The 16,150-nt window shown below is 40.6% G+C and overlaps 1 protein-coding gene across 2 annotated transcripts in view; it reads left to right on the top strand.

The window, feature by feature from the left end:
* Nucleotides 1-8,519: 8,519 nt before the first annotated feature.
* LOC101853080 overlaps nt 8,520-16,150 on the top strand; it is an 11,512-nt gene continuing 3,881 nt past the window's right edge. Inside the window, exons 1-5 of one of the 2 annotated variants that reach the window (XM_035969273.1) lie at nt 8,520-9,191; nt 9,746-9,846; nt 10,314-10,484; nt 10,937-11,211; nt 13,895-14,017. In XM_035969273.1, coding sequence (XP_035825166.1) covers nt 11,194-11,211; nt 13,895-14,017 — 141 coding nt within the window. In that variant the 5' untranslated portion in view covers nt 8,520-9,191; nt 9,746-9,846; nt 10,314-10,484; nt 10,937-11,193. The other variant, XM_005096621.3, reaches the window with a different exon arrangement.

Raw genomic sequence — 16,150 nt, 5'->3', positions numbered from 1 at the left:
TTTGGTAAATGCATCCATCACAGTACAGTATTATTCTGCCATAGGATTTGGCAAAGGATCGTATTGTCCTCGATGCAAGATGAAAATTCGTCAGAAGTTAGTCCATCTTCAACCTCACGGCTGACATAACATTTCACGTCCTGGATTGTCATATTGTAGACAGTAAAGCAATTCACGGAAAGCTTTGTTCTATAGGGCAGAGTGGAGACCTTGAGCATGGGACACAAGACACACTGAAGACCTATGCAGACACGCCCCCTCTGACGTTTCCTTTGTTTAGGTTTCCACTGACTCCACTGTTATCTTTTAATCCATTCTTTCTCTTGTCACGCTGCCTGTTTACTTTCTTTGTGAACTACCCACGCACCTTTTGTTAAGTTGCCTGTTTGAAACCCGACGCAGATGTTTGTTTCTGGCTGGAAAAAACACAAAATTGTTTTGGTTGAACTCGTTCCTGAATATGGCGAGCCCCACAGTGTAGGTCTTTTACTCTCTACACATTTTGTTACATAAAGTCTGTATACGTCGATCAAGCTTTTAAACTTTGGTTCCAAAAGCAACTTTGAGGAACTGTCTTCATTAATCACTGGTTACATTTGGGAGACAGTGTAGAAATTGTTCATGCAAGAATAAGTTGGACTCTCCTGCTCTGTCAGAGTGTGAAGTAGCCCTCAATGATTTGTTTCTTCTTTGGCTCGATTATGTTCTTTCTGCTTTTGTTTTTGTAAGAGTTTTACGGCGCTTGCAACTGCATAAGGTCATATAAGCGCCAGAGGATTAGAAGTGTTACAAGAGAGTAACAAAAATAAAAAAGAAGAACGGGAGATAAGGACGATAGATGTCTCGTAGGAAAGAAGGAGCAAACTATTTGAATCAGCACATTCATAAAGACTGAGGTGTGAATATTTATCATCATGACCTCTGCTTTTGCAATTGTAAGGTTAAATTGCTAACCCCCCCTCCCCCCCCACCTCATCCCCGCCCTAAAATGTGGGATCAAAGCTTTTTAATTTGTCTTTTCAAACTAAAGACATTTTTGGCTTGTTTATTAACATCTCTTCCTGGCGGAGTTTCGAAGTCAATTACGAAGGCAAAAATTAAGAAACCAAGACTGAAGAAATTCGAGTAATTGAGACTGAACACTGAGTGATAATGTAACGATGAGACATTATCTTTTCCGTTAATGAGTCAAGCAACAGCCCATCATAAATTCAGTCTCTCCCACTAAGCATCGGGTCTCCCTTCAGAAGTCTTAATAGTGCAATAAATTATTACCACTCTGTCTACATCAGCTGACCCAAATGTGTACATATTTTCGGCACATCCAAGAGACAACATCAGAATGTCTCTTAGACGCAGTTTTTGTTTTTGCCACTGGACCGTGTGGCCATAAAGCGTTCATCTATGCTGTCCAGCAGAGCGTAGCTTGTGATCTTGGAGCACGACGGCCTGCACATGGCACATTGTGTTTTCTTGCTTTTTTCAACATGTAGAATGTGAATTTCGACAAAATATTTCCTAACCAACCGATACCATAGATTAAGAAACAGCAAAAAATTTTTTTCAAAATTTTCTGGTTGTGACTTTGTATCATGTGGCTTACGAAATAATACTATTCAGAGCCGGGTCTCTCTCTCTCTCTCTCTCTCTCTCTCTCTCTCTGTCTGTCTGTCTGTCTGTCTGTCTGTCTGTCTGTCTGTCTCTCTCTCTCTCTCTCTCTCTGTCTGTCTGTCTGTCTGTCTGTCTGTCTGTCTGTCTGTCTGTCTGTCTGTCTGTCTGTCTGTCCGTCTGTCTGTCTGTCTGTCTGTCTGTCTCTCTCTCTGTCTCTCTCTCTGTCTCTCTCTGTCTCTCTCTCTCTCTCTCTCCTCCCCCCCCCCCCCGACTTCCTTCTCTTTTTCTTCTAACTCCATGTTTGTGTGTTTTGTGTTTGTCTACACGGATCTTATAAGTAGATAGGAAGATAGATTTAGAGCAATTCCCTGATAACACTAGCTTCACAGAAACAGAGAATTTCTTAATATTTTTTTATATTGAGGAAAGTTGCAATGCTTAGAATAAAGAGGGGGGGGGGGGACCACGAGGATTTGAAATCCTTTCAAGGTGACAAGAATTTAGTATTAAACAAAGTCTACAGTATGTGTGTGGGTACATTATATAACTATCCACCTGTTTTCTTTTTTTGCCTTACATGATATGGATATGCAGACATATCTGCACGTAGTCATGCTCACACTTCAGACATCGTTTTTCCTTTCCATTTCACTCAGATATATTCAACTCATGGGCACAAAACATTCCAATTCGAGATTTGCATTCCAGGACATGGTAATTTTGATGTATTGATGCAGATTTTGTTCTGTCTTTATTCTATTCTAAGAAGCCTTAGTCAAAGATGAAAGTTCTTATTGTCTTAATGAATTAAACCACAATCAACCCCTAAGCTGAGAGAAAATTTTGTCTAGCATGACGATTATAATTCGATAAATATTTCACAGGTCCTTAAATGGTCACTTTTAAGCACAAGGGGGGCTATCCCAAAAAATGCTGTTTGGAGAAAATCAAAGGTAAAATTTTGGACCCTTGTTCACTTTTTAAAAAAAATAAGTAGAGTTTTCTTCATAACCAAACAAACGTACCCAGCAATGAAACCAAACTTCTCCTATAGGTAGGGCAGTGCCGACTTTTGGTGTAGGTCACGATTTCTGGAAACCCCCGAAACCTGGGTTAGTCCCGCTTGTCCTTAAAAGCGACCAAATAATCTGCCTGTTGGCGAATGTGGAAAAATGTAGAAATAACCTAGGCCTAGATATCTTCTGTTTGTTTGGGTTTTATTTTTTGCTTCCTGTCTTTTCTTGTTCCTTTGCGCATCAAGTTTTCATGTGGACTTTTTTTGCAGGATGCTACCAGAAGTTCCTACACTATTCTATACATTATGTCTGTTACGTTTGTCAGTACGTCATGCCTTTTTTTCCCTCCACTAACTTGCCAATAATATTATTAGGATGTGCTTTTCTCTCTTACTTGGTTTTCAAAACCAGAGCTCATGTACATGTATGGGCATTATTTTCCTTTTTTCATGAATTTAGAAATGAAACTTTTGATAATACATGTACTTTATCATGCATGCTTATATTATGTATAAAAATAATGTAGCGTTTGTCAGGGTAAAAGACTGTATGTTGTTATAGTCTTGTATGATGATACTAATCTGTGCCTTGTCTGTGTTTTTCTCTTTCACAGATCTGTCTGTTCCTGAAGGACCATGGAAGCAGTAGGGATGGCGAATTGTCCTGTTGCAGCTGTAGATGTACCAAAGGTGGAGAAGCCGAGAGAGTTTTTCATGCGTTTCGAAGAAGGCAGGTTGTATCATATGGGTTTGATATACCAAACCTGTCCTTTGGATTTCAGATGAGAGAGAATACTGTCCTATTTGCTGTTGACTTGGCAGGGAAGAGGCAGACGTATAAGTTTCATATACAAGGGAGGGATGATTGTATCTGTGTGGAATTAGGAAAGGCATGGTACAAGGAGTTTTTGGGTCGATTAGGGTGAAGAGTGGATGTCTGGTTCGGGGTCGAACGAGTTTTAAAGGTGTATGATCTACTGAGAGGATATTGGAGGCCAACACCCGAGTCCAGTCAAGAGGATACAGGGTTTGAAGGAAGGGAAATTGGTGCAAAGAGGGTGGGATCTGATGGAGGAGAGCCATTTGGAAAAAGGAGGAGATTGGAAGAAAGGACAGTAGAATTTTCAGTGAGTAAGGCCACAACCATATTAACGCCGGACACGGACGGTCAGACCAGACCGTCTTCGGGCACAAAAGAATGCGCACCGGCTCTTTAGTAATGAAAGGTAACAGAAACGGTTTCGGCTACCATACTGACGCCCGACATCCTGCGTCGTCTCCGGTCAGACCGTCTCCGATAAAACATGTTCTATTGAAGACGGTCCGTCGGGCGAGATGGGAGGTAATTTTAATGATGTTATCTCTGCATAGTTGTGTCCCCTTTCCCGCCTCAATGACACAACACAGAATTCTAGCAGTTCTTGGTCAGCTCTGCATATCTCTAGCAGTTCATTGAAACTGCTGTGTTTCATGCGATAGTATTGTTGGAATTTTTCACAATCCTCCAACAACTGCGGAAACAAATGATGAAATTCACCTAGTGTATCTCGCTCTCTTTGTATGGAATGCACAGAAAGTCTTCTAGTCTTGGTTATCATTTTTTTTTCTGCGTCTCAAAAGCAACAATAGCAACAATTTTTTTCTTCTACCACACGCCATATTTGCAAGACGGCTGTGTCTGACCGCCAAACTCCGGTGTTAATGTGGTTGGCCGCACCCGACGGAAAACGGCGGGTCTGGTCTGACTGTCGGTGTCGGCGTTGATATGGTCCTATCCTATAGGAGCGGAAGAATGTATGGAAGGGACAGGGCCAGTGAGTGAAGGAGGAAACGAAGAAAGAGGATAGTGTGAGGTCTCCTAGTGTAGGGCTTCTTCTTTTTGTGGAAGGAATACGGTCTCCAAGCGAAGGAGTAAGTGACAAACAATTCAGGATAGAACAATTGGGAACACAAAGGGAAAAAGCTGATGGTCTGCAGTTCAGTGATCTATATCGTTCTCCTTCATGTCATCAAGGGCTAGACCAGTGTTTTCCTATCCTCCACAAACCTACTGTTGATGTCTGAGAACTCCACAAACCCTCTACTCTTCAAAACACAATCTGAACCCAAATTTATAACTTATAATGATAAAGAATGGCTTTTTGTTTTTAGCACATATCCCCGCTCAACAGCAACTTCTATGCCCCTTACCCTATATTATTGCCCCTGTAGACCCTATTGCCCTCGGAAACATTTTTGGCTTCCTGGGAAACATACAGTGCAAGCTGCTGATTTTTAAGAGCAAAAACACTAACCAAACTGACAAGATCTTTCCCTGTCTATATTCGGTACCCATTTCCACCTGTGTGAAGTCAGGAAAATTCATGTAATATGCCTTTTTCAAGGATACAATGTTGGACTCTGACAGGATTTGAACCAAAACCCTATGGTTTGAGTCCGAGAGCCTAACCATTCTGCCACTGATTTCACATTCTGTAATATGAACAGGGCTCCATAAAAGATCAAGTCTATGGTGTGATATGGAAACGATAACAATAGATGAATAAATGTATGTTTTTTTAAACTTCAAGATCGGATCACGAATTGTGACATGCATCAAACCCATCGCACATGGTTGTACGAATGCTCTTGTTTTTCCTCCCCAAGTTGTTTTGTCAACAAAATGTGCTCTAATTTTGACTAACAAAAACATTTCAAGAACCCCATTGGATGAACCTGCCAACCCACTGCGGGTTTACCCACCCCAGTTATAGAACCTCCGATCTAGACCATCAACAAGCGCCATGCTGAACTACTCAATCACGATCACATGAGTTGTCAGTACAGACTCCTGCACTTCCAATCTGAGGACAAAATTCTGGACTCAGAAGTTCTAGGATGTTCGAGGCTTTCGAGTAAAGCTTCTGAAAGCTCTAGCCAAATGGTCTGAATGTCAGACTGAAGACTGTCAAAACAGCTTTTTGTTGGTGAATTATGGGAAGGAGAGCACACATTAGAGAATAGAAAGGGGTTGCAAGGACTCTCACAGTGTCTCTCAAAGTACTTGGCATTGATATGACAATAAGACAGAATTTTTAACGTTTTGAAAGACATAATTTTGTCCAAAGTACAGATGCAGAAATGAAATTGGTATTGCACTTCCCAGGAGAGAAGTTTCAACATGAACAAATGTTCAGTTTTAGACAATTGTAAGGACCAGGCTTAGTTTTAGGTATCATTGTTTCTTTTGTGTGTTAAATGCATGACATGGTGAAGTGTTTTTATTTTTGATTGCTTGGACAGTTCTTTCTATTTCCTGTGCAAAATGTTGACCTCAAAACAGGCATCCTGCCAGAGGACGGCAGGGCACATTGGACTATCATGTGGGGACGAGTCACTGGAGAGCCCGCCATGAACAGGAGGCAGTGGCCACTGAGCAGATCTAAGCCAAGACTGGCCTGGGCTGGATTTCCAGCAGAGGCTGCCACAGTTCCACATCCCCATCCCCTCCCATTGCAGAAGTTGGAAGTACTGGGTCTCATCGTGGCGCAAGGGTGAACACACAGTTCAAAATACAATATACAGTCTAGCAAGCACATAGCGAAATTGACGGGATGTCGAAATCTTTTATCTATAAATTTTGCTTTGTACATGTATTGAGTACAAAGAAACAAATGTTTAAAAAAGTATGCCAAACCTGAAAATCTATTGGCTATGTACGTGCTAGACTGTTAACATGTCATGCTGAAATAGGAGCAGACTGTGTGGAGAGGTTTGAACTGGGTAGCCAACACAGTACTACACTCATGAATGTAAAGGGTGAATGGATAGTCAATAGACATGTGCAATAGACATGTGTGCTTAAGTGGGGTGTTTGGTGAAGTTTTTCAGTGGGTTGAATGAAATTCCAACTTTGAAACTCAGTTTCTTTTATGCAAGTGTATTTCTTGTAGTTATAGCTTGTTCACTTTCGTCTGACTGCGGTTAAAACAAGATGAAACGAAATAATTCTGTATAATCTTCTCAGATCTTGGCATATGGGTCTAAAAAAGGTCACTGCAAACTAAGGTTCCGACACTTTTCTTTGATGTTAATCTAAAGAGGGTAAATAAAAATGTAGCAATGCCCACCGATCGCGTTTTGTTCTGCCGATTTTTGGCCCCCGTTCGTGGGACGCACTAACGCAAAGGTTGTTGTCTTCAACTCGCTCTCACTCCGCTTCTCATGAATGGATATGAATGAAACTTGGCAGCCAATCAGAAAAGAGGTCAATCTCGTAGTTCTTGTTCTTGTTTGACATGTACCCATCCTAGAAGCAGTCGAAAACGTTTGCGAAAGTGGTTGATGTGGTGCGCTTTGAAGATTTTTCGGAGCTGTGATTTGTCAAACTGACTGATACGTTGTACACCATTTTTCTTTATTCCCTTAAAATTTCAAGCTTTTGTGTTTAGCGGTTTTGGCGTAATCTTTAAAAATGTGGGAGTAACTAAGGGAAAAAGCGACATTGCCATTTGCGCATACTGGGTGAATGCCCTGCTGCTGGGAAATTTCCACTGAGTGACGTCATCAGCCATCGGTCGCCTCGGGCGCTATAAACGAGACCCCGCTTATGTGAACCAGAAAGGAGGGGAAGGATACTTGAAAACTAAACGGGGGCCTTGATAACTTGCGTTTTTGTTGCATTTTAGTCACAATACAATAGATGTAGTCATTATTATTTGCTTGATTGCATGACAGAAGAATAGAAACAGAAAAGCAAACATCTTGAGAAGTGGTATGGCATTGTGTTTGCGTTATGAAAGCCTATTCCCCCCTCTTGGGAAAGCACACACTTGGACTCGTCCTGTGTGCTCTGTTTGGAAAAGTGAGGCATTAAGATTGTTATTAAAGAGTATGGTACTTATTTAGTCCAGTCTGGGAAGATAGTCCCGTTTATACATTGTTATCGTTCACGCGTGCGTGCGTGAGTGCGCGCGCGTGCATGTGTGTGTGTGTGTGTGTGTGTGCGTGCGCGTGAGAGAGAGAGAGAGAGAGAGAGAGAGAGAGAGAGAGAGAGAGAGAGAGAGAGAGAGAGAGAGAGAGAGAGAGAGAGAGAGAAGGGGGGGGTGTAAATATGTTACATTTATTGTATGAGTTGTAGCCTACACATGCCAAATATTCCCATGACTTGTAAACTATATTGTCTGAACGCATCTTAATCTACCACACAATAGGACACTGTCCAACAATGGAATATACACTGAGACGATCTTATTTTCTAAAACAAAGTATGCATGCTTTTACTAGTACAGAACTGGATTAATTAGACTAATAAATCCAGCTCTCTACTTACATTTTTTTGACAAATTGATCCAGAGCATTGCTTGGCAAGGAAGAACCTTTTATGTTGCCAAGTTTCATTCAAATATCATGACTTTGGGAGAACATATGACTGATAATCTTTGTAAATCTGTAAAGAACGTCACTTTTTTACCTGTTAATGTCTTTACAATTAAAAAAGTATGACAGATATTAAAAATCTGACTGCATGACTAGATTCTTCATTAAAAAATGTACTAGACTGCCAAGTTTCATTTACATATTCCAAGAAATAGGCGAGCTATGACAAACATTGTTTCAAAACGCACTGAAAACCGCCACATTTTTACCTGTAAACGTCTTCATAACTCAAAAAATCTGAAAGCAGGACTAGATTCTGCACTAGAAAATGTACTGGGTTGCCAAGTTTCTTTTAAATACTCCGAGAAATGAGTGAGTTATGACGAATATTGTCTCAAAACTCACCAAAGAACGTCCCATATTTTGCGGTTTTTTCATTATATAAAAGTGTACCAGAAATTAATTGATTAAAAAATCTGTAACTTTTTTGTTTATTGATGGATTTTTAAAATTCAAAAAGTTCCATGCTCAGTGAATATAAAGCTACAAAATGCACCCATCTATTTGCAAACACTTTTTGCAAAAAAAGGTTTTTCGTGGTCATTGCTAAAAAATGTGTCTGCCCCGGTCATTATCAGTCATAAAACGCAGTGTGCTATTATAAGGTACGATGCTCGAAAGCAAAAATGTGACTTTCTATGCAATTTTGTTGTTGTTCTTTTGATAGTTTTGATATGTGTTCTGCTTCATTTTGGATCTAAATACACAACTATAATCAACTATAATTATTTTATTTTGAATTGTTTTGGAGGTGTGTGTGGTTAGATGTGAGCTAACATGACGAGGTTAAGGAATTCGGACCTCAAAATGAGTCGAAACACTTTAGAACAATTAACCTGCTGGTGTGTAGCTGTGAGATTATTTATAGAGTCATTACATTACTCAAGGCCACCTTGCTTTAGTGTCATTACTTCGCCCAAATTTTTTAGATTTTGACCCCCTTTTCAAGCATGAATGGTCGTAATTGGTCGTCTTGTAAACAACTTGGTGTCTATATGCTCAACTCTGTTTGGTACAACATGGGAAGAACAGTAACTCCTAGCCCACTTCAAGCTTGTTTACGTTGACTGTGTTGGCGTGTCCTGCCAGCTGTGTTGTCGTCTGTTGCAGCTATTGGTCTTACAGATTTTCACTTGGATTGACTTTAGTACGTTTTTTTTGTGGTTTAGTGATTTTTTAAGTGTAATTGATCTTCCTCTAGATCAAATCTGTGCTTTTTTCAGCGAGATCTGAACTTCTACATTCTATGTGTGTGTGCAAGTGTTATTATTGTTATTGTTTTTAGTTTTTGTCGTACATTATCTAGATCTAAATCTAGGCCTGATTACGATGGGTGCTAGCATGCTGCCACAGTTGCTCGTGCTTTGAATTTAGCAAAGGATTGTAAAATTCCTGTTAGTGATGACACTGTAGATATGCTCAGTGATTTCTTTGCCTGGAGTTTGGAAGTTGACGATGATGAGGGAAGAAAAAGGATTTTGAGGGGGAGAGTGCTGCTGTTCAACTCGACGAACTCACTCGTCAACGTCTGAGGAGCCGTATTCATCAACAAGCTCTGGTCATGAGGCAAACGGCGCGAAGGAGGACGTGGCTGAGCAAACTTCTGTATCAGTTGTTGATGAGAGCAGAACATATTATGTGAAGCTGCTGACCTGGAGTTTGTGAAAATTGATTCCTTAAAATGTTGTTTGTCGTCCACAGTGAAGACATCAAATTCACAAGACCCTCGTGACTGCATCTGCCAATTCTCCAGACGAGGTTTTTTTTTTACAAAAGGATGCAAATGAGCAGTTTGAGTGGAGGTATGTAGTGATGTTAAAAATACTTTTTCATTTATGATACGTAGGCCTATAGATCTACTTAGCACCTGAACACCTTAGTTCATGACAGGAATTTATTTTGCTTGTATGAACACGGGTGGTTACTGATAAGTAGATCTAGATCTAGGTGTCTCTGGAGGAGTCAGAAAAACGTCTAGATCTAGTTATCCTTTTTATAAGATTTCGATGTGTACAGCATGTGTTGGGTGCCTGTGTTGTTACTATTTTTAATCGCAGGCATGAAGTGACCACAAGTTATGGACATCATGACATGTATGTGTTTGGAACCTTGTGTGTGTGGGTGGGGGAGTGGACTAAAAGATCAACCTAATCTTTTCTCATTATTGAAGCCACGTTGTTTAGAGAATTATAATAATTTCATTCACCTTGAATTCATTTTGTCATTTTGCTATGATTGTCAACTCAATTAATTTTAATTTCATCCACAGACAAAAAAGATTTGATCATACTTGCGTCTTCTCGGCATTGACTCTGCATCTGGGGAAAGCAACACAGCGACCTAAACAAAAACTCCAAATAGAGCGGAAGAGGACACGGTTCGTGGAGTACCAAATAGACAGCAGGATTGTGTACGGAGAGGCATTCAAGTTCCTTCTAGGGTTAGTTTAAAAAAAAATTTTTTACTTGTATTTTTGGCAATGAGTTTTATTATAATGTGGAAATGTACAGACACATTAGCATTTTAGCTTCCTCTGAGCTGGCGGTTGGTGGGCGCTCTAGTGTGATTTGCTTCTTCTGTCACTCTACTTTCGTCCTTTGCTACCTGTCTTATTTTCTCATGTAGTTCAGGGCACTTATTCCTACTGTGTTGCAAGTCCTGTTACTATAAATCGTGAAGCAAAACAGTTACCACACCCTCCCTAAAAGTGTCTTTGATAAATTACTGCATCATGCATGTAATAAATTTGGAGAAAAAAAAATAATGTACCATTTACATGATATCCTTAGCAGTAGCAGTTGAACCAGTGACTAATTTTAATGTCTCTTTGATAAAGAGCGAGCTACTTTTGTATGCCCTTATAATTCCAATGTTTCTGCTTTTTTTTAACAGGGTAAGCACTGATAAACTCACTGCTTTGAAACGCCATTTTCTGGCACATGGGAGAGAACCTCGCACAAAGACAAGGGGAGGACGCACAAAGCTGGCCTTCACTGCGGAAGACACCTCGAGGGCCCTCAAGTTTCTCCACACCTGTGCTGAGCAGCATGCCCTTGGCCTACCAGGGAGGATGCCAGGATTCAAAAACTGGAATGTCCATCTCCTTCCTTCCTCCATGACCTACAAGAGTGTTTGAGGAGAATATTATAATGACACCAAACAAGCTGGTAAGTGGCAGAATTCTTAACATTTTTTTTCAAAAACATCCATTAAATTACAGTCGAACCTGCCATGACGGCCACCTCTATGAGACGGTCACCTGTACCAAAAGCCACTTTCCATTTCCCCCCTTGCGTTTTTTCTATATACAGTCAACCCTGTGTAAGACGGCCAACCATTGTCAAGGAGAAAAGTGGCCTTATAAGACAGGTGGCCATCTTAGGCAGGACTGATCAAGATGAAGAAAACAAACCATTCTCTTCTGAAGTCTCAATCGATTGTTTTTGTTTTCGTTGTTGTTGATTTGTATTTTGTATGTTATTTCTATTTTGTTGCTGATTTTGCGCAAAGGTGACTATAAAACGAAATGTACGAGGTAGACCGAGTGCCGTGTTCAAACAAACACATGGGTCGCCACCACTCAGAGAACGAGCGACGCTTCTGTCACAAGTTCATGTTGACGTCCATTGTTACTTTCTTACGGACTGGGTAAACAGTGACCACTCATCTCACTTACGATTTGCGTATGAGTTCTGGGCAGGGCTTATGGGTAATGAGGGATCACACGCTAACCTAACCAGCAGCTGAAAATTGGTAGCCTACCTATTGGTCAACAGATCTACGCAACATGATCGGTTGGAGGGACTACCTAACAACAACGACAAGTGATTGGATTATGATGGCTCGCCGACAACGCCTGGGGCCAATGCACAATTTATGACAAAACGTAATGGAGTCACTAAGGTGGCCGTCTTAGATGGGTGTTATTGCTTAGTGTGATAGGGGTTGTGTGTTAAAATATGGTGGCCGCGGCCGTGTCGGACAGGTGGCCGTTTTACACAGTTAAATTATATAGAAAAAATGCAAGGGGGGGAAATGGAAAGTGGCCGTCTTATAGAGGTGGCCGTCAGGGCAGGTTCGACTGTAATTTAACTGTGTAAAACGGACACTTGTCCAACGCGGCCGCGGCCACCATATTTTAACACACAAACCTTATCACTCCAAACGGTAACCCCTGTCTTATATGGCCACCTTAGTGACTCCATTACGTTTTGTCATAAATTATGCATTGGCCCCTGACGTTGTAGGCGAACTGTCATAATCCAATCACCTGTCGTTGGTGGTTAAATAGTCCCTTCAACCGATCATGTTGCGTTGGCCCCTCCCACTGTTGACCAATAGGTAACAAATTTTCAGCTGCTGGTGAGGTAAGCGTGTGATCTCTCATAACCCATAAGCCCCTCCCACAACTCGTACACAAATCGTAAGTGAGATGAGTGGTCACTGTTTACCCAGTCTGTAACAAAGTAACAAAGGACGTCAACATGAACTTGTGACAGAAGCGTCGATCGTTCTCCGAGTGGTGGCGACCCATGTGTTTGTCTTACCCTAGCACTCAGTCCTCCTTGTCTGACACATTTCGTTTTATTGTCACCCTTGCACAAAAGCAGCAACAAAGTAAAAAAAAAAGACGGAAAAAACCCAGCGAAAGCAACAACAACAACAACTATAACAACAACAACAACAACAATGCGGCGACCTCAGAAAGGAAGGGTTTGTTTTCTTATCTTGATCAGTCCTGCCTAAGATGGCCACCTGTCTTATACGGCCGCTTTTCTACCTTGACAATGGGAGGTAGTCTTACACAGGTTCGACTGTATATACATTTTTGGTGTTGGCAGTATAGTGTAAGCCTACCTGGCTGGATATCATGAGGTTACAGGTTTGGTGGTCAAGACCTAGGCCTGTTGAAATTTCTTTTCTTTACTCAAGTGAGAATAGATACCCGACTATTGATAGCAAAAGATTTTATTCATTATTTACTTGCTTTTTACTTTTTATGGCTTACTCACATTTCACTTTTTCTGTCCTCTTGTACCTTTGATCATTATTTATGCAAAATACGTGTATTTGCATAGCTTGAGATTTGGTCAAAAACTGATGCATTATTTTTTTTTCTCTCCTTTTAATTTTCCCCCTTATTTCTATTAATTTAGAGGTTTTAGGTCAATAGAACATACAATGTTCCGGAGAATGTGGAAAGTACACGGGCTATATTATGTACATTTTGGTGTGTAAGCCAATGACTGACTTGTGCTTCACTTGTCATAAAAACAACACGTTGGTCCAGAGATCCGTGAACTTACATGAACATAGGTATCATAATATGACAGCTCTTATTTCACTTGATCTTTCCTATTTATCAAGTAAACATAGAAATATTATTTCATGAAAATGGTTTAATTTCTTGTTATCCAGGGTAAAATTATATTATCATTGTAAAACTGAAAGGACTATTTTGTTTCACATCAATTATGGACAATCACTATGCTAAAAAAAAGGAGGACCATTGAGTTGTGTCTTTGAACAAGAGAATAACCCTAGCTCCCACGGGTGCTGCTCAGTGGTGACCAGAAATGGTGTTTGTGTAATTGTATAGTGCGAGTAAAAGGATGTAATGTAATAGTATTGTACTATCATGAGTATATAATGTACATTGTTGTATGAATGTTTGTGTATTATGTTTCTCATGCCATTGTACTCTAAAATTTCCTTGCTGGGATCAATGAAGGTGAATTTCTATTTTCGTTTTTCCATTTCAATGTAATTAAATCTTTAAGCCTTTTTTCAACAAATTCTCTCATTATTTTCCTTCGCCAGATACAGCAATTCTTTCTTTTTCTGCTTCAGATTCTAAATTGGAGGCCCTGGAAATTCAGTGTGGCCTCCTCCAGCTGGTTCAGGCTGGGCGTGCCAAGTACCGGGAAGAGGTGGCAAAGGCCAAGGCTGTTGTCTCCCAGCATGTCCTACAAGGTTTGAGACCTGTTCAAGGGGTAGAGTGGATGCACTATTCCTTTGATTTTGCACAGAAAGTGCATTATCCCTCAAACCCCTGCAACCTGGTCCCATTTATTTCCTGGTGCCAAGGAAGTGCAATGTATTTGGAATTTGCTGTGAAGGCTTTCCCAAACAAGTAAGAGATGCACATGTTTTCAGCTGAGTGCTCAGTATTATACATTTTTTGTTGAAGTTTGATTGTACTTGTGGTACTGTAAGACCATTTAATTGCTATGAAGTACGTTAGGAAATAGTAACAGTTTTGTTAGACACAGATGGCAGGGCTGCCTAAATCTACCTGATTTGTGATGGGTGCCGAAAGAAGAAAAAGAAAAAAAAAAAGGTGCTTCAGTGAACTACCTGATTTGTGATGGGTGCCGAAAGAAAAAAAAGATTCTTCAGTGTTTCCAATCTTCTTTGTTTTTGCGTAAATTCGTACGTTGCGAAAGTTCCGAGAGAGAGAGAGAGATAGATATCCGCACTTGCCTCTGTAAAGAGAGAGAGAGAGAGAGAGAGAGAGAGAGAGAGAGAGAGAGAGAGAGAGAGAGAGAGAGAGAGAGAGAGAGAGAGACTGAGAGAGAGAGAGAGAGAGAGAGAGAGAGAGAGAGATCCGCACTTGCCTCTGTAACTTGTCAGATATTTACGGCAACTCTCAGGAATAAGTAAGTAGTATTGGAAACTGCCAGATTGTGCCTTTCGTGCACTCGACCATTGTCTATCTCTGCCGTTCGGTCGGCAATAGTTTTTCACATGCATATCGGCTAAAATCTGTCGACTCTCGATAGATAATCTTCTTCCTTCCTTTTATTCATTCATTCTTTCTGTCTATCTTCGGGTTTTTGCTGTGGCTGGAAAGTCTGTGCATTTAGTTCATTTATCTAGAAAACAGAATTGTGAATGTAGAGAGAAATCAAAATCTACTTTCACTTTCGTTACCGCTCAGAATTGTCTGATGGTAGTTTGTTAACGTTAGATTTACAGTTAATAAAAAATTGTAACATGCAGTTTATTCATAAAAAACACAGTGTCGCCATACAAATTAAATCTATATTCTCACTGATGTCACTATAATGACAAAAAAAAGGAAGAAAAAGAAAACAAGCATCCTCCAATTTCTAGATTGCCGGGCCCGTCATCGTGACTAGTCAGTGAACCTGTGCGAGTTTGCATCGTGTGAGTGTGGCATGAGTAAGGGACCAGCCGGTGGTTGTTGGGGTAATCAAAGTTCATTCAAAGTAGGAGCATTAAAATTGCAGATCTTCGGAATTGAGGGGAGGCATTTGATGCAATTAAGTCTACGGCAGTAGGATACGGTCGCGGTGCAAGAAACTGATGCTAAAATAAAAGCTATAGGTGGAAGTGGTTTTGACATTCGACGATGGAGTGCGTAAATGAGGGAACATTAGAGTACAGGCTTGATGATTGTATCTTCAAGGTTGGTGTTCCCCGATTTGTCGGATTTATCAGTGATGACAAATTGAATAATGGCAATGAGGAAATGCCATTTTCAATCCTCGAAAACCTCTATGTTGGACGTCTAGGCATCAAGATGGCTTGTTGCTGATTAAAAACTAGTACTGTGATTTAACATTTTGAAAAAAATCAATGCTTCAGTCCATGGTGCAGTGATTCACTGATTGCCTGGTTTTCAGTATCACTACATCCCACGCTCTCATAGTCCTTCCAGCTCCGGGTCTCAGTACACGCTCTCTTCTATTGTCACTTTTTGCTCTGCCGTGAGCCTAACTATAAAGGTTTTATTAATAAGTTTTGCTTTGCAAGTTTTTTAAAATCTGTGATTCCTGAAACCAAACATGGTTTTGGCAGTGTTGTTGTTCTTGCCTCTCCTCAGGCCCAGATCAGGATTCATTTTGTATTTTTAGGGCAAAACTAGATGTAGTTAAAATTGTCTGTCATACCTAAGTCACAAAAGACTTATCATTGTCCTATACGAGTGTCGGAAAATATGTTTTAATATAGTTTCTATTGGTATGGGCTAGGGGTTTTGAAGTCAGTTCACGGTGCACAGAAACAGGATACTTTAGTTGAGAACTCAGGTAACCAGTGGCGCGCTGACCTGTGACGGTGAACGGGGTCATCGCGTGGGCA

This window comes from Aplysia californica, unplaced genomic scaffold (assembly GCF_000002075.1).
Source record: "Aplysia californica isolate F4 #8 unplaced genomic scaffold, AplCal3.0 scaffold00133, whole genome shotgun sequence".
Taxonomy (NCBI): domain Eukaryota; kingdom Metazoa; phylum Mollusca; class Gastropoda; order Aplysiida; family Aplysiidae; genus Aplysia; species Aplysia californica.
Note: the sequence above shows the minus strand (reverse complement) of the source record. Positions and strands in the feature narration are given on the sequence as shown.